General features: G+C 40.1%; 1 protein-coding gene across 1 annotated transcript in view; it reads left to right on the top strand.

Moving 5' to 3' along the window:
- The window catches only part of Larp1b (La ribonucleoprotein 1B), an 81013-nt gene that overhangs the window by 48805 nt on the left and 11260 nt on the right, over positions 1 to 20948 (top strand). Inside the window, 6 exon segments of the mRNA XM_070022078.1 lie at positions 10946 to 11072; positions 13775 to 13861; positions 13864 to 13943; positions 15396 to 15426; positions 15429 to 15501; positions 20521 to 20681. Of these exon segments, the coding sequence (XP_069878179.1) occupies positions 10946 to 11072; positions 13775 to 13861; positions 13864 to 13943; positions 15396 to 15426; positions 15429 to 15501; positions 20521 to 20681 (559 nt within the window).

A 20948-nucleotide genomic window follows, 5' to 3' on the forward strand; every position in this document is an offset into this window, starting at 1 on the left:
TATAAATTTGTGATCTTTATGTTAGCTCTGTCTGTAAAGAACTTTGCATTGCATGTTAATATTGAAGCGCACCCTGTGCCTTTATGGATTCTGGAATCAATTCTTCTCCATTCCTGTCATTATTCATTTGGTTAAAAAATGCATCTTCAGCCTGGGTGTTGGTGGCTCAAGCCTATAATCCTACCTACTCAAGAGGTTGAGATCTGAGAATTAAGGTTTAAAGTCAGCCCAGACACACAAATTCATAAGACTCTTATCTCCAATTAACCAGCAAAAAGCCAGAAGTGTGGAGGCTGTTAGGTTTTTAAAAAGAGGTAGCCGAGTAAGAACAGCACCACACACGTGGTATTCAGGTAAGGGGTAGGTTTATTCATCGTTCCGGCTGGCACCAGGCCATCTTGGTCCTCCACGCTGTGGGAAAAGGCCTGGGAAAGAGAGAGAAAGAGAGAGAGCTGGGGAAAAGAGCTAAGAGGGAGCTAAAAAGAGAGAAAAAAAAAAGCTAGAAAACAGCAGAGAGAGAGAGAGCAGAGAGCTAGAAAACAGCAGAGAGAGAGAGAGTCTGGGCCTGGGCTAGGCCTTATCTAGGGTATGGGCGGAGAAAGGGGTGGCCACATAACAATTAAAGTAGACAAACAGGAAAAGAGAGAAAAGTTACATGAAAGACTCAAAAATTGCAATTCTTAACTGTAGCTTTTAACCCTTTGAGGATAAAACACGAGGTCCTACAACTTCAATTCTTAAGACTTTGGTTTGGAGTATTTTAAGTTGGGTGAGGTCTACCCAAAACAGTGATGACCTTCAAGACTTCTTTTTTGCATTCTGGTCTCTTTAAGTCTCTAAACATTCCTGGAATTCCCAGGTTTTTACCTAGGTTTTAAAGGGTGAGAAAGATTTAGATAGCCTCAAAGGGGAAAAGATTTAGATTGTCTCAAAGGGGAAAAGAATCTGAGATAGCCCCTCTCTTATTTTCTAATCTTGTAAATTAACATTAAAAAAGGAGGTTTGGAGGGAGAAGGAAGGATTCTAACCTCCAAGTTGCTACCAAAAACCTGTAAATGGCACTGTGGCTCTGAGTGGTAGAGCACTACTGCCCTTGAGCACAAAAGTTCAAGGATGTTTAGACTGGTAAGCATGCCCCTGTGCACACACAAATATATAATTTTCCTTTCTCCCCTAAATAACTTTGGTATATTGTAATCTTAAAAGAGGCATGGAAGGTTGACAATCTTATCTTACATTGTGGTTCTACTGAGAGTGGATTATTTGCTCTACTAGGAAAAGAGGAACAAAAACATTTTCTTACATAATTTAGGAAGTAACTTTCTGTTGACCACCTGCCTGGGTCAGAACTTAGAAGATGACATCAAGTTATTTTTGTTTTAACTACGCAAAGAGATATTAGTGAAAATTATTCAGTATGAATAAACAGTGTTTCCTATAATGGATAGTTACTAGAGTTATTTTTAAAAGACTCATAAAACACTAAGGAATTACAAAGTCTATACTTTCTGCTATCCACAAACAACATGTTCAGTTGACAGCTACTATAAGGATGGCAACCTTTATCTAACTGTTGTATATCTAGTATAGATGTGTACTTATTTTTATGACTGTACTGGGTCTTGAACTTAGGACCTGGGCACTGCTCTTTAGCTTTTTCTCTCTAGGCTGATGTTGTAATACTCCAAGAACATTTTTTAGAGAGGATAAAGTTTATTTCTGGGGAGCCAAACCAGGCTGGAGCCAGAAAGAAGTTCTAGATCCTAAGGGAGGGGAAACCCTAGGTTTTATTTATTTATTTATTTATTTATTGGTTTGGTTGTGGGGCCTGAACTCTGGGTCTGGGCACTGTCCCTCAGCTCTTCAGCTCAAGGCTAGCACTCTACACTTGAGCCACAGCAACACTTCTGGCCTTTTCTGCTTATGTGGTGCTGAGGAATCGAACCCTTGGCCTCATGCATGCAAGGCAAGTGCTCTACCACTGAGCCACCTTCCCAGCCCCCTAGGTTTTATACAAGCCCATTGCACACAAAATAGGCATTAATCAGATATACGAAAGGTCAGGCAACTGACTTCAAATTCTGACCAGCTGGACAGTTCCTTTCTAGTTGTGCAGAATTCTTGACCTCCTGTTACTACCTCTTCTGTATTGTTATTTTTAAAGTGCCTGTGGGCTTCCCACTGTAGTTCAGTATCCTCCCCTTCTCTGCCCCAACCCATAGTCAGGAACTGCCCCACAGGGCCGCTTTCAGGCAATTGCTAGCTGGAAAGTCTCTTCGCCTCAGGGGTAGCTTTGTCTACTTCACTCACAGTTTTGTTTTGTTTTTGTTTTTAGGCAGTCCTCGGGCTTGAACTCAGGGCCAGGCGCTGTCTCTGAGTTTCTTTTGCTCACTGGAGTACTCTACCTCTTGAGCCACAGCGCCACTTCTGACATATTCTGTTTATGTGGTACTGAGGAATGGAACCCAGGGCTTCACATATGTGAGGCAAGCACTTTACCACTAAGCCACATTCCCTGTCCTCTTTCTCCTTTTATTATTTTTATTTTTATTTTGTTGGTCGTGGGACTGGAGCTCAGGGCTTGGGCACTGTCACCGAGTTTTTTCCACTCAAGGCCAGTGCTGTATCACTTTGAGCCATGGCCACTTCCAGTTTCCTGGTGGTTCATTGGAGATAAGAGTCTCAAAGCCTGGAATGGCTTTGCTCCTGGATTCTCAGATCTCAGCCTCTGGAGTAAGTAGGATTACAGATAGAAGCCAACACCCTGCTCACTTCGGGCTGGGGGGCGGAAAAGTCCCAGAGGGTCTTATCTCCCGTTAACTCCCAACTCTTTGAGGGTTACTAGGATTATAGCCTTGGATTATAGTGATGAGTTTAGAATGGTTAATGGGATTATAGGCAAGAGCCACCTTTACCTGGTTTAAAATGAAATTACCAGATCCAAAATAGGAACTTAGAGACCAGAGAGGGACCTCTAGTAAGTCATTTATTTATTTATTTTTGCCAGTTCTTAGGCTTGCACTCGGGGCCTGGGTACTATCACAGAGATTCTATTGCTCAAGGCTAGCAAGCTACCACTTGAGCCACAGCACCACTTCTGGCTTTTTCTGTTTATGTGGTGCTGAGGAATCGAATCCAGGTCTTCATGTATGTGAGGCAAACACTCTACCACTAAGCCACATTTGCAGCCCCAAGCTTTGGGATTTCTGAAGAGATATATCCTAGAAATTATAGTGAAATTATAATGAAAAAAAAGACCTACTTTTAGCAAAATAAACATTAAATGGCTTTTAACCATTTGTGTGGTAACAGCTTGATAATCCATCTAGCTGCTTTTTGTTGTTGTTGTTGGGTCTTGTGTGCTGTCTCTGAGCTATAGCTCCAATTCCAGTTTTCTGGTGGTTGATTGGAGATCATTCTCTTTGGACTTTTCAGCTAGGCTGGCTTTGAACCACAATCTTCAGATCCAAGCCTACTGAGTAGCCATGATTACAGATGTGAGCACTAACACTTGGCTCCATCTAGCCATCTTCTTAAAGCAAAAAATAAGTCTTTTCTGGTTGGAGGGGGTGGCTTAGTTAGTAGAGTGTTAACAAATGGGTGATAGGGTCAGGTGCTGAGTTCAAGTTCTGGAACAGGAAAAGAAATCTCTTCTGGAGGAAAATACATCATAGGTCTCAAATTTTCAATAGTGATTGTTTGGCTCTCAGAATACAATCAGAAGTATGAAAAGACAACATGTGACAGGAAAAAAGACGATGTATCACAGATAATAGAAACCTACTCATAGGGACCCAGAATATAGTTTATTGAACATAGCTTAATGTAGCTGGTTTGTCTCTGTGCTCCTTTTGCTCAAGGCTAGCACTATGTCTTAATAGAAGGATGGAGAATTTCTTCAGAGAACTTGAAATTTAAAGCATGGGATAGAGATTCCAAAAATAACTGAAAAATACAGCAATGAAGTGCACTGGATAAATTTAACAATACAACAGTATAGAACTCAAAAATGGGTTGAAAGAAAAATATGCTGGGTGCCAGTGGCTCACATCTGTAATCCTAACTACTTAGGAGGCTGAGATCTGAAGATAGTGGTTCAAAGACAGCCAGGCAGGAAAGTCCATGGGACCCTTCTCTCCAATTAACTACCAGAAGACTGGAATTGGCATTGTGGCTCTAAGTGATAGAGTGCTAGCCTTGAGCAAAAGAGGACAGCAGAGACAGCACTCAGACCATGGGTTCAAGCCCCACAACCGACAAAACAAAAGAAGAAAGAAAAACATGGATTGAAGCAAAGAGAAAAAGAGAGAAGGAAAATAAAGAACCTAAGTGACATAGGAGATGTAGTCAAAATGAAAGAAAGAGAAAACGAGGAAGAAATACTATTTGATGAGGTTATACCTGGGAATTTGAAACCAAGATATAGCCAGGGACAAATTCAAGCCCCCAAATCTCCAAAGATGACAAATATAAAGATGACCATATCAAATGCATCATAAAAGTACTGAATACAAAAGTCAGGGGATATAGATAGGTTTTAGGTATTAGTTGTAAGGCATTTAGCTGACATTTCTGCAGAAATATGGACATGAGAAAACAGGGGAAATACATTGTTTGCTTTCTAGAAGGAGGAAACAGTGCCCTGGAATGAAGGCAAACAAGACTCAGCAACCACCCAAACAGGCTTCTGGTCCTCAGCTATTTCTCAGCTCTTCTTTGCAGCAGATACAGAGGAGTGACCATATGTCATTAACTCATACTTGTTTGGCTACGTGCTATCCACAAAGCAGACATAGTAAGAATGCTTCAGAATTATACCTGTCAGTTTGAATGTAGGAAGGAAGAATGGAATGCTTATCGAATTTATAAAACATTTACTTCTTTTAGATAAAAGTTCCATTTCATCAAAAGATGTCAAGAATGTGAAGAGGCAAACTACAGTTGAGAGACATTTACAACATTTTATAAGAAACTTTTTTTGCTGGGCACTGGTGGCTCATGCTGTAATCCTAGCTACTCAAGAGGCTGAGATCTGAGGGTTGCCGTTAAAAGCCAGTCCAGGCAGGAAAGTCTGCGAGACTCCTATTTCTAATGAACCACTCAGAAAAAGCTGTAGTGGCACTGTGGCTCGAGGAGTAGAGCACTAGAGCGCTAGCCTTGAGAAAGAGAATCTCAGGCACAGCGCCCAGGCCCAGAGTTCAAGCCCCATGACCAGGAAAAAAAAAAAAGAAACTTTCAGCCAAAGGAAGACACCTTATAGAGAAAAGAGCAATAGAATTGAATAGTCACCTCACAAGACACATTCTAAATCAACAAACTTAAGGTTTCAACCTTATTTATAATGACATAACATAGGTACAAATTAAAGCCACTGTAACACATGGGTTCTCCCTTTGATTTTTCTCTCTCCAGACAGTCTCACTATAGCCCAGGTTGCCCTTAAACTATGACTCTTCTGACTCTGCCTCCCAAGTGCAGGGATTACAGAAGTCTCCCACACATTACATTTTTGACCAGCTTCTTCAAATTGCCTCTGAATCCTATGTTTTATGACTTAATAGTCACTGATAATGTTTTGTTTTGTGGCATGAAAAGATGTCTAGGTCTTCTGTGCTGCAGTTTTGTTTTTTTTTGGGGGGGGGGGAGGGGGAAGTCCGGTCATGGGGCCTGAACTCTGGGCCTGGGCACTGTCCCTTAGCTCTTCAGCTCAAGGCTAGTGCTCTACCACTTGAGCCACAGCGCCACTTCCAGCTTTTTTTTCTTTTTACTTATGTGGTGCTGAGGAAGCGAACCCAGGACCTCAGGCATGCAAGGCAAGCGCTCTACCACTGAGCCACCTTCCCAACCTTCTACAGTTATTTTTTCAGAAAGTCTTTTTTTGTTTGTTTGGTTTGTAAATTCACACTACATAGCTCAGGCTGATTTCAAACTCACTATGTAGTACAGCTAGCTTCAAACTTTATATCTTCCTACCTTTGTCCTACCAAGTAGTTGGATTACAGGTGTATGCTACCATGTCTAGCTAATATCTGAAATTTTTTGAAGTAACTATAAACTTACAGAGCATTGAAAATAATGCAGAGAGGGCTGGGAACATGGTTTAGTGGTGGAGTGCTCGCCTATAGCATGCATGAAGCCCTGGGTTCAATTCCTCAGTACCACATACACAGAAAAAGCCACAAGTGGCGCTGTGGCTCAAGTGGTAGAGTGCTAGCCTTGAGCAAAAGAAGCTCAGGGACAATGTCCAGTGTTCAAGCTCCAGGACTGGCAAACAACCCCCCCCCCAAAACCATGAAAATAATACAGAGAAATCCGAGTACCCTTCATCTAGTTTACTAGATGAAGGTTGGTTATATCTTAGTTCACTTAATTTAAACAAAGAGACAGGGTTTTTCTTATTGTGCTGGCCCTCTATACTTGTATGTAATTTCGAGACTGTTCTGTGAATGGAATCATGTAACAAGTGATTTTTTTGAGTTTGGCATTTTAAAATCATAATACCTTTAAGATCTGTCCAAAGTGTTGTATATTCATGGTGTGAGGTTAGTCAAATGGCTTCTAAAATTTTAATATTCATTTGTTAGAATGCAACAAAATGTTAGGTTCACAACAGAATTGATCAGAAGTTAAATTTTTTCCCCATATATCCCCCTTCCTCACATGAACATAGCTTCCCCTGTTAACAACAGTCCACATTTGAGTCCTGGGTTTGTTACCATTAGTAGTGAGCTTACACAGATACAGTAGTACCATCTGAAGTCAAAGTTTACGGCTGCTCTTGGTCAAAATGGATTAATAACACCAAGTACTAATAATATAGTTTGAGAAGAGGCATACTGTCTGATTTTTGACAGTTCCTAAAAAGTACTAAACAAAAATTTGTGTCTTTCATGAAAAGCAGTTTTTGTTAAAATATAGCTACTCATTTGTAAAAAATGTGATGAAAAAGGGACTCGTGCTCATCCACACAGTAGAATGGATTGATTTTTGGGGGGGCGGGAGGAGGGGATGGGGGAGGTTGGTCTTGAAGTTTCAAGTCTGTGTCTAGGCGCTATCTCTCAGCTCTTCAGCTCAAGACAAGGGCTCTACCACTTGAGCCACAGCGCCACTTCTGGTTTTCTGGTGGTTAATTGGAGATAAGAGTCTCTTGGGCTTTCCTGCCCAGGCTGGCTTTGAACTGGGATCCTCAGATCTCAGCCTCCTGAGTAGCTAGGATTCAAGGTATCAGCTACCGGCTAGTGGAATAGATTTTAAAGGTTGTGTGTGGGGCACGATGGCTCACACCTGTAATCCTAGCTACATAGGAGGTTAAGATCTGAGAATCACAGTTCAAAGCCAGCCTAAGCAGGAAAATTTGTGAGACCCTTATCTCCAGTTAAGCACCAAAAAGCTGGAAGTGGAGGTGTGGTGCAAGTGGTAGAGCTCTAGCCTTGAGCAAAAAACTCAGTGGCAGTGCCCAGGCCCTGAGTTCAAGCCCTAGGATTAGTGCTCATGCATACGCGTGGGGGTGTGCATGCGCGCGTGCGCGCACACACACACACACACACACACACACACACACACACACACACACATACACACACGTGTATTTATTCAGGAAAATAAGAGTAAGAATATATAAACATTTGGATAAAGAGATACATGGTAGAATGTTTAGACTTTGTGGGTCATATGTTGTCAATGAAATCATTGATAAAAGTAGACTTTGGACTTGGGGGGGTGGTATAGTTTGCTGGCTAATACTGTGGAGCCACAAACTATTACACAGTATACTTACATGGAGTTAGAGCTGTGGTTCAGTTGGTATAGTACCACAAATGAGCAAGAGTGTCAGGTACTGAGTCAAGTCCTGGTCTCAGGCAAAAAACAACATGATTCTTTTTTTTTTTTTTTTAAATAAAGTTTGAGAGAACATGCAAAAAGAGCTTATGGTGTTGAAGGCTCCACACGACTTATCTCCAAGGAAAGAGGAAGTAGCAGTGGGATGAATCATTGAAGGAGCCTTTAATGTGTGATAACTCTGTACCTAAATGGTATTTGCATAGTTCTGTGCAGTTCATGTATGGATTGAACCCTGGGCCTGGGCCTCCAGGGCAAGCTTTCTATCCTGAGCTATACTTCCAACACTCAGATTCACTTTTGTGTTTGTGTGCCAGTCCTGAGGTTTAAACTCAGGGCCTGGCACTGTCCCTGAGCTGCTTTTAGCTCAAAGCTGGTGCTCTACCACTTGAGCCACAGCACCACTTCCAGCTTTTTCTCTTTATGTGGTACTGAGGAAGCAAACCCAGGGCTTCATGCATGCTAGGCAAGCACTCTACCACTAAGCCACCTTCCCAACCCATCGCATTCACTTTTGAGTATGTTCTGAGATGTGTTATATTTATCATTGGGTGCTTCTCTAGTTCGTATTTCAATTAGTTAATTAAAATACTAAAACCCCAAACATCCTCAATGTGATCCCATCTGAGTAGACTGTTTTTATTGATGGTATGTGGTTAATATATAATTTCTTTATTCAATTTTAGTAGCCAACTCTATCAAGGTAAAGTTCGGTGAAAAATGAATATGTACATAATGGTTGATTTTTTTTCCCTTTGTTTTTTTGGTTAGAGCTCCAAGCATTGCATATGCTAGGGAAGTGCTCTAATGCTGGCCCCCAGCCGAAGAGAATCTTCTGTCTATTTATCTATCCATCTATCTAATTTTTGTGCTGGGGATTGAACCTAGGACCTTAACACATGCTAAGCAAGTGTTATAACACTGAGCCACCCTCCAACTCCTAGTGAAGACTTTTGAAGAAGGAAGTATATAGGTGACAAGCAGGAACAGAAGTAATTATTTAAGATACTTTAAAGCAAAGACAGACTAAAGTCTAAAAAGCTAACTGGGTCTAATAAATGGTGTGACTATACAAGTAATCTTATCTGAAGGTTGCAAACTTCTAAGGTTAGATAGTAAGAGCAGGTTTCTGCAACTATTTTGTAGCAATATTTAATTTGCTTCTCTGGTTATTACCTTATTAAAGGTCATTTACCCATTAGTACCACATGCTATACATGTGATCTGGAATTTATTGTGGAAAACTTGGAAGTAGTGAGTTGTAAGCATTCCCTTGGGGTCTTTTCATATTCCACAGCTGAACCAGGCAAAGATGGTCTTTGTGTACTATGGCCAAATAACCTTGCAACAGAGGAAGGCCTCTACTTCTGTAATAACACTCTGCATATTCATAGTCACACTCTTACCTCTGTGATAACATTGCTTATTACTGATCATAGCAGGAGTCATCTCAGTGACTGTGTAGTTAGACAGGAGGAGTCTTCAGAGCATGAGCTGAGGATGGTCCATCCCATTCTTCCTTTGAGCTTACAACTCAAGCTGCTAAGTTACTGAAAGATGTTTAGAAATGAATCTCTAGGGCTACTAGGTTTATCTTTTATTACCGATATCCCATTACCGGAAAATGAAGTGAAAACTTCTCAATTTGCTAATAAAGGTTTCCCAATTCCTTTTTCCAAATTCCTTACCAACTCTTTCTACTCAAGATTTCTAATTCATGTAATTGTTTTCTAAGTACGTTGCTTTAAAAAAAAAGCTTCGCTGGATGCCTGTAATCCCAGCTACTCAGGAGGCTGAGATCTGAGGATCACAGTTCAAAGCCAGCCTGGGCAGGAAAGTCCATGAAACTTGTATCTCCAGTTAACCACCAGAAAACTGGAAGTGGTGCTGTGGTTCAAATGGTAGAGTGCTACCCTTGCGCTGAAGAGCTTAGGGACAGCACCTAGGCCCAGAGTTCAAGCCCCACTACTGACAAAAAAAAAAAAAAAAAGAATAAAGGGGGAAAAAAAAGCTTCTTGGTTATATTTCCCAATCTAAAATGCTTTCTTCTTTTTCTAAATTCACATCCTTTAACACTGCTTTTATCCAATTTCTTCTTGAGTAAGTCCCTGATTGTCTCAGTCTTTATTCCAAATCCCCCCCTTTTTTGGGGGGGGTGGGTCATAGGGCTTGAACTTGGAGCATGGGTGCTATCCCTGAGGTTTTGTTTTTTCGTTTTTTCTCAAGGCTAGTTCTCTATCACGTGTAGCCACAGTTTCACTTCGGATTTTCAGTGGTTAATTGGAATTTTCTGTGGTTAATTGTGGAATCTCAAGGACATTCCTTCCCAGGCTTGCTTCAAACCACAATCTTCAGATCTGAGCCTCCTGAGTAACTAGGATTACAGGTGTGAGCCACCAGTGCTCGGCTTTCCAAATCACTTATTTTATTTTGTTTTCAACTTTCTTTTTTTGTCTTTTCTTTTGGTACTGGGGATGGAACCCAAGATGTTATACTTGCTAGGCAAGCAATTTTCCACTGAGCTGCATCCAAGCACCCCAAAATCACTTTTTATATATTGCATAATTACTAGTTTTCATGGGTACATTTATTCTCATCCAACTGAAAAATTCCTTATGGATAGGTTCACTGATTACTTTGTAAAGTCTATATCTGGTGCTCTTGTGTATAAATGCCCAACAAGTAACTGATGATTAATATGTATGCTTTTATAATGTTTCCTTTTTTTTTTTTTTTTTTTTTTTTTTTGCCGGTTGTGGGGCCTGAACTCTGGGGGCTGGGGCACTGTTCCTCAGCTCTTCAGCTCAAGACTAGCACTCTACCACTGAGCCACAGCATGCAAGGCAAGCACTCTACCACTGAGCCATCTTCCCAGCCCCTTTTAAAATGTTTTCTAATCACAAGCTATTCATAATGTTTTAGGGTCTCTGTGCCTCTTTTAGACTGAATATTGTTATTACTGCTAGATTCTTTATTAGAACATTTTTATATCTCACTGTTTATATTTCCCTGTGTTAAAAGCTCATTTTTGAGATTGGTATCAATTACTGTTTGTTGGTTACTCTTACAGCCAGTTTAGTAATTAGGTTCCTCCGTTCTACTTCAGCAAGAAGTTGAGAGCTTTAAGAAGCAAAATCTCATTACTGAAAAGCACTTTGAAAACCTAACACCTGAACTTCCTTTTGAGCCAAACCCAGAAGTTGAATTTTTAGCACCTTCACAGCCCAGGCCAGGTATGTAAATCTGGTTTTGTGTCTACAGAGTACTACAGCAGTTCTAAGAAATTTTTGAATGATTGCTCTTCTTTTCCTGATTGTAGTACATGTTAGGTACCTGACACAATACCAGAGTTTAAAACTTCAACTTTTGTATACATGTTTTGATTTTCTAAATACTTTAAGATTAAGATTAGTAAATGTGAAAAGCCTGAATTTAACCATACTGATAGACAGGTAATCATAAAGGTAACCTATGAGTCATCTAGATCAGGCTCAACAAATGCTAAGTGGCCAGAATTAGTTTTTAGTATATCTGCTGTGATTTTAAGATCGTTAGAGATGTTTCTTTTCTCAATGATCCTTTGAATACACTATAAGAGCCAGTCTTTTAAGCCCTTAGCTCTATGAAAATATATATATTTGGGAAGGAAAAACTGGGAGAGAGAGAAAAGGGTTGACATTATCCAGAAAGAAATACATCCTTGCCAGTTGCTGGTGGCTCACGCCTGGAATCCTATAATCCTACCTTCTCAAGAGGATGAGGTCTGAGGATTGCGGTTCAAAGCCAGCCTGGGGCTGGAAAGGGCAAGAGACTCTTATCTCCAATAAACCACCAGAAAACCAGGAGTGGCGCTGTGGCTCAAGTGGTGGAGCTCTAGCCTTGAGCTGAAGAACTGAAGGAGAGTGCTCAGGCACAGAGTTCAAGCCCAATAAAAAAAAAGGGGGGGGGGGGAATATATCCTTTGCCTGTCTTATATAACCCTCTCTACATCATCTTTATGAAAAAAAAATTTTAATAGAAAAAAATATATATATATTTGAGAGATTTGTAAATTAAATCTGATAGTCTCCAGGAAGTACAGCTAATTTTTTTTATAGTCTTGAAGATGTTTTAAAAGAGAGAGTAACAAAAACTTCAAACATGTGATGAACAAATTAGGTAATGAAACCCTTAGACACACAGTGAGTCATTCTGTCTTTAAGAAGATAACTATCAGGCTGGGAATGTGGCTTAGTAGTAGAGTGCTTGCCTAGTATGCATGAAGCCCTGGGTTCCATTCCTCAGTACCACATACACAGAAAAAGCCAGAAGTGGCACTGTGGCTCATGTGGTAGGGTGTTAGCCTTGAGCAATAGAAGCTCAGGGACAGGGCTTGAACTCAAGGCCTGGGCATTGTTTTTGAGACTCTGTGCTCAAAGCTAGTAACTCTACCACTTGAGCCACAACTCCACTTCCAGTTTTTGAGTGGTTCATTGGAGATAAAGAGTCTGCTGGGGACTTTCCTGCCAGGCTGGCTTCAAACCATGATGTTTAGGTCTCAGTCTCCAGAGAAACTAGGATTATAAGCATCATCAACCAGTACCTGGCTTTGGTTTTGAACTTTTGCCTTGATCTTCTGAGTATCTGGGACTATAGTTAGGTGCCACTGTGCTGACTGAGAAGCTTGTTTTTTGGCCATGCTGTGGATGAAACCCAGGACTCACTGTATGATGACACTATGCTCTTAGCCTCAGTGAGTGCTTTGACCAGCAACATTTCCCCCTTTTGTTTATGAATTTGATTTTTTAAAGCAAAAATTAATTAATTTTTCTTATGGTTTTATTAATCTCTGCTATCTATTCTAACTTCTTTTGATCCTCTTGCTTGAATTTATGTTGCTCATAATTTCCTAGTCTATTAGAGTGGAAGTGTAGATAACTAATTTAATACCATTCTTCTTTTCTTTCCTTTACATGCCAGTACTGGGGAAATAGCATAAATGTTCACCTCTGTGGGAGAATAGATAAATCGTGATGTTCTATAATAGCACACCATTCATTTAGAAATAACTAAATGATTAAAACATAAAAAGCTTAGAAAGTATGAAATCACTTAAAGAGTATGAAACATTTATTTAAAGTTAATGATGCAAAATAATATAGTATTCAAAATACCAAATGTAAGAGTTTAGTTGTTGCCTGGCACTGGTGGCTCCTGCCGTCATAGCAGCTCAGGAGGCTGAGATCTGAGCATTGCAGTTCTAAGCCAGCTGGGGCAGGAACATTCCTGAGACTCATCTCCAATTAATAACCAAAAAGCCAGACGTAGAGCTGTGGCTCGGGTGGTAGAGCACTAACCTTGAGCAAAAATGCCCAGGCCCTGAGTTCAAAACCAGGACTGGAACCAAAAGAAAACAAGAACTTTGTTGTCTCTGGGGAGAAAAACAGAAAATAAATGAGATTATAGAAAATAACACAATGAGTTTCAGTCTTTCTTTTAAAAGAAAAAGAAAAATGTCATAAAACAAAATAACAAACTTTTTTTTTGGGGGGGGGGGGTCCGATTGTGGGGCCTTAACTCTGGGCCTGGGCGCTGTCCCTCAGCTCTTCAACTCAAGGCTAGCACTCTACCACTTGAGCCACAGCACCACTTCCGGCTTTTTTCTTTTTGCCTATGTGGTGCTGAGGAATCGAACCTAGGGCTTCAGGCATGCAAGGCAAGTGCTCTACCACTGAGCTACCTTCCAAGCCCCAAAATATAAACTTTTTAAAGGTAAGTGAAGGTTGCCAAGTATTTGGGTATTTAAAAATTCTAATACATTTGAAATGTTTGTAGTGAAAAAAATCCTTTGGACCTGGAAAAATACAGAATTTATTCTCAAAGTGAAATATTTTCCTAGCATTGAGCTATTTTTCTGGTTCCTGATAAATGAGCTCACAGGTATTTGATATTTCAGAAGCAACTTCAGCAATAATGGCTCATATGTTACCCACGGCAGTTCCAGAGTCTCCTGGGAGTTATCCAACAAGGACACCTAAAACACCCGAACATCCAGGTTACAAGATCCTCACAAAACACCTAGATTTTATCCTGTTGTAAAAGAACTGAAAGCCATTGATTTAAAGGTACACAAAACAACTAGGGTTATAAAGTCTGCATTTTGAACCATTTCACATTACAGAATGAGATCTTAAAACAAAAAAGCAAAAATTTTTCACCTTTTTTTTTTTTTTTTTAAATCATGGATGGTGAACTCAGGCCCTTATATTCTATCAACTTTCTCAGCTGGAGCTCTATTTGAGCCAGTCCTACAGCCCTGCTTTCTGCTGGTTATTTTCTATACTTGTCTGTAGGTCTGGCTTTGAATTTAAATCTTCTGGATCTCAACCTTCTTTAGTAGCTAGTCTTAGAGGTGTGAGCCATCAATGTCCAGCTTTCACATTTTTTAAATGTGCCTTATTTTTGGTTGATCATGGGGCTTGAACTCAGGGTCTGGGCACTCTCCCTGAACTCTTTAGCTCAAGGCTAGTGTTCCACCACTTTAAGCCATAGCACCACTTCTTGTTCTAGTGGTGGTTAATTGGAGATAACAGCCTTTCCTGCCTGGGCTGGCTTTGAACCATGATCCTCAGATCTCAGCCTCTTGAATACCTAGGATTACTGGTATGAGCCACCAGCACCCAACTAATGTGCATTATTTTTCACCTGTTCTAGGCTTGAACTCAGGGCCTGGGCACTGTCCCTGAGCTTTTTTGCTAAAGGTTAGTGTTCTCCCACTTGAGCCCCAGGTCAGCTTCTTGGTTTTTGCTAGTTTATTGGAAATAACAGTCTCACATTTTCCTGCCTGAGCTAGCTTTCAACTCTAATTCTCAGATCTCAGCCTTCTGAGTAGCTAGGATTACAGGCGTGGACTACCAGGGCCCAGCTAATGTGCATTTTTTAGATTGTAAGAATTTATTTACAATGGTCTTTTCTTGGGTTAAGAAATAAGTTTCTTGGGGCTGGGAAGGTGGTTCAGTGGTAGAGCGCGCTTGCCTTGCATGCATGAGGCCCTGGGTTCGATTCCCCAGCACCACATAAGCAAAAAGAAAAAAAAAGCTGGAAGTGGCGCTGTGGCTCAAGTGGAAGAGCTGAGGGACAGCACCCAGGCCCAGAGTTCAGGCCCCATGACCGGACCCCCCCCCCCCAAAAAAAAGAAAAAAAGAAAGAAAGAAGCTTCTTTAGCCAGCTCCTGGCTTATTCCTGTAATCCTAGCTACTCAGGAAGGAGTCTGAGATCTGAGAATTGCAGTTCAAATCTTCAAGCAAAAAAGCTCAGGGACCATATTCACGTCCTAACTTCAAGCTCAGGACTGGTGCCAAAAAAAAAAAAAAAAGACCAATAATTTCTTTTATAATTGAGTGGTGTAATTAGAGGTGCAAAGTGTCTTGTTTGTTGAGTTTTGTAACATATGTGAGATGCTTGAGTTTTGTGACTTCATATGATTTCATAATGTGTCATCCTCAGAGTCAGAGGGTTTTACTTTTGAAGTTCACACTACCAAAAGTAATTGCAATGTCTGACTTTTTTGCCTTTAGTGTCCACGAAAGAGAAAAACAAGGCACAGTACAGACCCCCTCTAGAGTGCCATGTGGGTTGGGTGATGGATTCCAGAGATCATGAGCCACGAGCATCCTCTGTCAGGTACCCTATTTGCTATTTTGTTCTGATTTGAAGTTGGTTAAAAGTTGTACTAATTTGATATTTGGAAATATTGAAAAATGTCAGCAAATTGCAAAACAATGAAAATAAAAAGAATCAGAAGAAGGGGAAAAACTCAAGACAGTTTTAAAATAAGTATATTAGAGGAATGATTTAGTAGGGCAGTTTGTTTTCCATTTAAATCATTTTTTACAAATGTGGATTCTTAGATTTATAATGTGTATAGGTCTTTAAAAGTTACCTTTGGGAAGATCCTAAATTCTTAGTGGTATTTAGTAGGTTCTTGGTAAATATTTATTGAATTTACCTGCTAAGCAATCTACTCAAACTATACAAAGAATAAGGAAGGAAACAAAATACACTATTTTGAATTTTTTTCCCTTTAGGGGGAAATTGTTTTGGTTATCTGGTTACTTGCATGAAATGTGTTTTTCACTTAGCTCTAATAAATAGGCTGTTTATTTCCCTTAGAAAAAGACCATTGGGCAAACCATTTGAGTACCAGTTAGGTGCAAAGCAGTATGATGTGTTTTCTCCTTTCAAAAAGATATAGGGATGATGCTTATTAATATTTAGCTTAGTTAAAACATTTAGGTAAAGAAAATGTTACGATTCATATTATATGGTATGTATCCTTTTTTTTTTTTTTTTTTTTTTCCCGGTTGTGGGGCTTGAACTCTGGGCCTGGGCGCTGTCCCTCAGCTCTTCAGCTTAAGGCCAGCGCTCTACCACTTGAGCCACAGCGCCACTTCCAGGTTTCTGAGTGGTTATTAGAGGTAAGAGTCTCATGGACTTTCCTGCCTGGGCGGGCTTTGGACCTCTATCCTCAGATCTCAGCCTCCTGAATAGCTAGGATTGCAGGTGTGAGCCACTGGCACCTGGCTGTGTTTCCATGTATCAATTAATGCAATAGAAGTTTACACATTCCCAGCTAAAACCCTCACAAAACAGAGACTTACAATATAATTTTCCAGGTACTGGGTATACAACAGGGAACAAGATAGATGTAGTCCCTTCTTTTGGAACTTAATTCAGGGATGACAAGAATTTATTATAATGAGTGATAGATTATTTTTACTAGATTTTATATTTTAAAACAGTGTAATGGCTCAGAGTAAAATGGTCTGGGGATCACATCTCCCCCAGTCCCGTCTCATTGCCTTCCTTCATATTATTGTTTCACCCTTGAGTGGCACATTTGTTGCATCTGATAAACCCACAGTAACACCACTTTATCAGCCAAAGCACATAGCCTCCAATAGACATTTTGTCATCTTGCCAACAGATGTTCTATGTTTTATGTGTCTGAACACATGTATAATGACATATATCTACTACTAGAGTATCATACCTTAAAAGTCTTCTCTACTCCACCTGTTCATTCCTTCCTCTGGTATTCTCTGATCTGTTGACTGTCTCCATAGTTTTGTCTTATCAGAATATCTTATAGTTGAATCACATTGTATATGTGGGTTCAGATTGGCTTCTTTTGCTTAAGAATATGTTTTTTGTTTGTTTGTTTGTTTTTGTTTGTTTGTTTTGGTCTTGGGGCTTGAACTGTGGGCCTGGGTGCTGTCCCTGCGCTCTTCAGCTCTAGGCAAGCCCTCTACTGCTTAAGCCACAGTGCCACTTCTGGTTTTCTGGTGGTTTATTGGCGATAAGAGTCTCATGGAGGGGTTGGGAAGGTGGCTCAGTGGTAGAGCGCTTGCCTTGCATGTATGAGACCCTGGGTTCGATCCCTCAGCACCACATAAGCAAAAAGGAAAAAAAAGCCGGAAGTGGCGCTGTGGCTCAAGTGGTAGAGCACTAGCCTTGAGCTGAAGAGCTGAGGGACAGTGCCCAGGCCCAGAGTTCAGGCCCCATGACCGGACCCCCTCCCCCCAAAAAAGTGAAGAGTCTCATGGACTTTCCTGCCCAGGCTGGCTTTGAACCGTGATCCTCAGATCTCAGCCTCCTGAAGAGCTAGGATGACAGGTGTGAGCCATGACACCCCGCTGTCCTTCATGTATTTTTATCGCTTGGTAGCTCATGTCTTTTTAGTGCTAACAGTCTTTTCCTTGGATAACCACAGATGCATTACCTACTCACCTATCACAAAACATGTTGGTGGCATCCAACTTTTGGCAATTATGAATAAAGCTCTGTAAAAAAATCTATGTGTAGATTTTGGTATGGACATGTTCTCAAACTATATTCTAAAATAACTACCATTTTATATTCCCACCAATCTCATTTTCGCTTGAAAAGTTGAAGTTTATCATTAGAATCAAATATTCAGTTGTTTTCATTTTGTCCATTTTCAAGGAAACGACTGAAAACCAATATCTATAGTCTGTTGGTTTTTCTAGTTAAAAGTGGCACTCCAAGCTGAGTGTGGTCATTCACATCTGTACTGTCACATCTGTAATGTCACTCCAAGCTAAGTGAGGCAGCAGGATTGCAAATGCACACAGGCTAGGCTACAATAACAAGACTGTCTCCAAACAAAACAAAAAAGGCCAGTGTGGTAGCATGTACCTGCAATCCTAACTACTCCATAGGTAGAAATAGAAGGTTCTCAGTTAAGACCAGGTTGGGCAAAAGTGCAAAACTTTATCTGAAAAAGAAACTTAAAGCCAAAGAATGGCTTGGGATGTAGCTGGGGCTTAGTGGCTTAGTGCACTAGCCAGTGAGTAAAAGTGGCAGGAACATGGCAGTAACTGAGTTCAAGTCCTGGTCTTGGACCTAAAAAAAATAAAAAGAGAGCGAAGTAGCTTAGAAGCTTGATGTTCCAGTATCACCACAAGAAAGAGAGACAGGGAGAGGAAGGGAGGAAAGGAGCAAAAGGAAAGGAAGGAACAAAGAAGGAAAAGAAAGAGAAAGAAGAGAAAAAGTGAAGGAAGAGAGAAAAAGAGGAATGAAGGAAATCATACAAATACTTTATGTTCATCTTAAGACATCCATTATTTGTTATTCATTCATTCTCTTTCTTTGCTTCCTTCTCTCTCTCTCTTCCCCCTTCTCTCTCGCCACTTTGTCTTTTTCTTCTTTCTTTTCTTTTGTGCTAGTACTGGTGCTTGCATTCAGGGTCTGGTTGCTGTCCCTTAGCTTTTTCTCACAAGGCTGATGCTCTGTCACTTGAGCCATTGCTCACTTCCAGCTTTTTGGTAGCTAATTGGAGAATAAGAGTCCCAGAGACTTTGCTATCTGGGCTGGCTCTGAACCTGGACCCTCAGATCTCTGCCTCCTGAGTCACTAGGATACAGCTATGAGCCACAAGTGCCTAGCTACACTATATTTATATTTTTTATTTTTTTATTTTTGCCAGGCCTGGGGCTTGAACTCTGGGCCTGAGCACTGTCTCTGAGCTTCTTTTGCTCAAGGAAAGCACTCTATCACTTGAGCCACAGCACTACTTCTGGCTTTTTCTGTTTATATGATACTGAGGAATCAAACCCAGGGCTTCATGCATGCTAGGCAAGCACTCTAAGCCACATTCTCAGCACTGCATTATATTATATATTTTTAATATGCTACAAAAAGACTTTTTGTATTTTTATAACATTTAAAAAATTATGGTAGAAATCACAGTTTGCTGTATGGACCATTTTAAATTGCAGAGTTAAACAAATCTATTAAAATATTAGCATTTCCATCCTTTTTTTTTTTTTTTTGCCAGTCCTAGGGACTGAACTCAGGGCCTGGGCCTGTCCCTGAGCCTCTCTGCTCATCTAGCACTCTTATCACTTGAGCCACAGAGCCACTTCTGGCCTTTTCTGTGTGTATGTGGTACCGAGGAATGGAACCCAGGGCTTCATGCACGCTAGGCAAGCACTTTCCCACTAAGCCACATTCCCAGTCTGTTTCCATCCTTTTTTTTAAGTTTTTTTTTTATCCAGTCTTCCATCTTGTTTTTGTCATATACAAAAAAAAAAAAAAAGATGGATACTCAAAGGTTGATCTCATTAAGTTATGTTTTCTGCTTCATTGAGGACATCTTTTTTTTTTCCATGTCAGTCAGTCATGGGACTTGAACGCAGGGCCTGGGTGCTGTTCCTGAGCTTTTTGGCTCAAGGCTAATGCTCTGCTACTTTGAGCCATAGCACCATTTCTGGTTTTCTGGTAGTAAATTGATGATAAGAGTCTCATGGTCTTTCCTGTCTGGACTGGCTTCAAGCTACGATCCTCTGATGTCAGCTTCCTGAGCAGCTAGGATTACAGGTGTGAGCCACTGGCTCCTAGACATCAAGGACATCTTAAGTTGAAGTTGGCATTATTTTCTTTCTTTGACAAGTATGTAGCAGTGAAAGTATATCACTAGTAAGAAAAGTTGTGTGCTAGTGCCTCAGTTCATATCAGTAGTTGTGCCATCAGAACAAATTTCCAAACAATAGAAAGGGCAAATAGTGTCTTATTGCTTTATGAAAACAGTTTTGATTTGGTGACTTTCTGAAGGTTCTTAAGATTCCTCTAAGGATCTGCACTTTGAGAACCACTGATTTAGATCCTTGTCAGGAAGATCATTTTAAGTGAAAGAAGAGGGAGGCCTGCATTTGAGTAATGGAGTACAGATAAAAACAAAGGTAGATTTGGCGGATATTGCAAAGCTGAAGTGAATTAAAGAACTGCAAGTTTGCCTTTGAAAAAATTACTTTTGTCTTTGTTAGTTTCTGACCCTCATTTCCATGTATTCATTGTTACATTAATGTTACTTAGATTAAACTGAAAATTTATTCAATAATATAATGATAATAAAAACATAATCTTGACTAAAAATACTAGATCTGTGAAGGTAATGAGCCTAGTTATCTTCTTATTGTTTTGGTTTGAAAATTTATGATTTTGTTCTTTATCAGCATCTGAATTCACCTGTGTGTTGGACATAGGTAGATGTATATGTCATTAGTTGAGTATTAGGGACTACTTTCTCTTATACTGCTCAGGCAGATTACTAAGGAAAATAGTTTATGTCCCTGTTTCTTGCTATTTCCATTTGAAGGTTTTTTCCCCCTTCTTAAACAGCAGTTCAAATGCTTCACCTTCAGAAGGTGCGCCACTAATGGGAAGTTGTGGATGTACTCCTCACTCATTCCCAAAGTTCCAGCACCCTTCCCATGAGCTTTTGAAGGAAAATGGCTTTACCCAACAAGTGTATCACAAGTATCGTCGAAGATGTCTAAGTGGTAAGATGCTGTGCTTTACCTAAATACATTTGAAAATAAAATGTTTTAAAAGTTGAAATTATTTCACGGAGTATCTGAATAAGATATTCTTTAATTTTTTTACAAGTAAATAATGACTTTAAGTAAATTTATTTATATATATCCATTTATTATAACTTAGACACATTAGTAAATGAAACTTAGTAGGTTTTTTGTTACTTAATTTTTTTCTAATTTGAGCAAGTATATCATAAAATAGGTTAGTATTTGTCCTTTGTTTTGAGAAAT

Source organism: Dipodomys merriami, unplaced genomic scaffold (assembly GCF_024711535.1).
Source record: "Dipodomys merriami isolate MVZ:Mamm:240054 unplaced genomic scaffold, mDipMer1.0.p SCAF_15, whole genome shotgun sequence".
NCBI lineage: Eukaryota > Metazoa > Chordata > Mammalia > Rodentia > Heteromyidae > Dipodomys > Dipodomys merriami.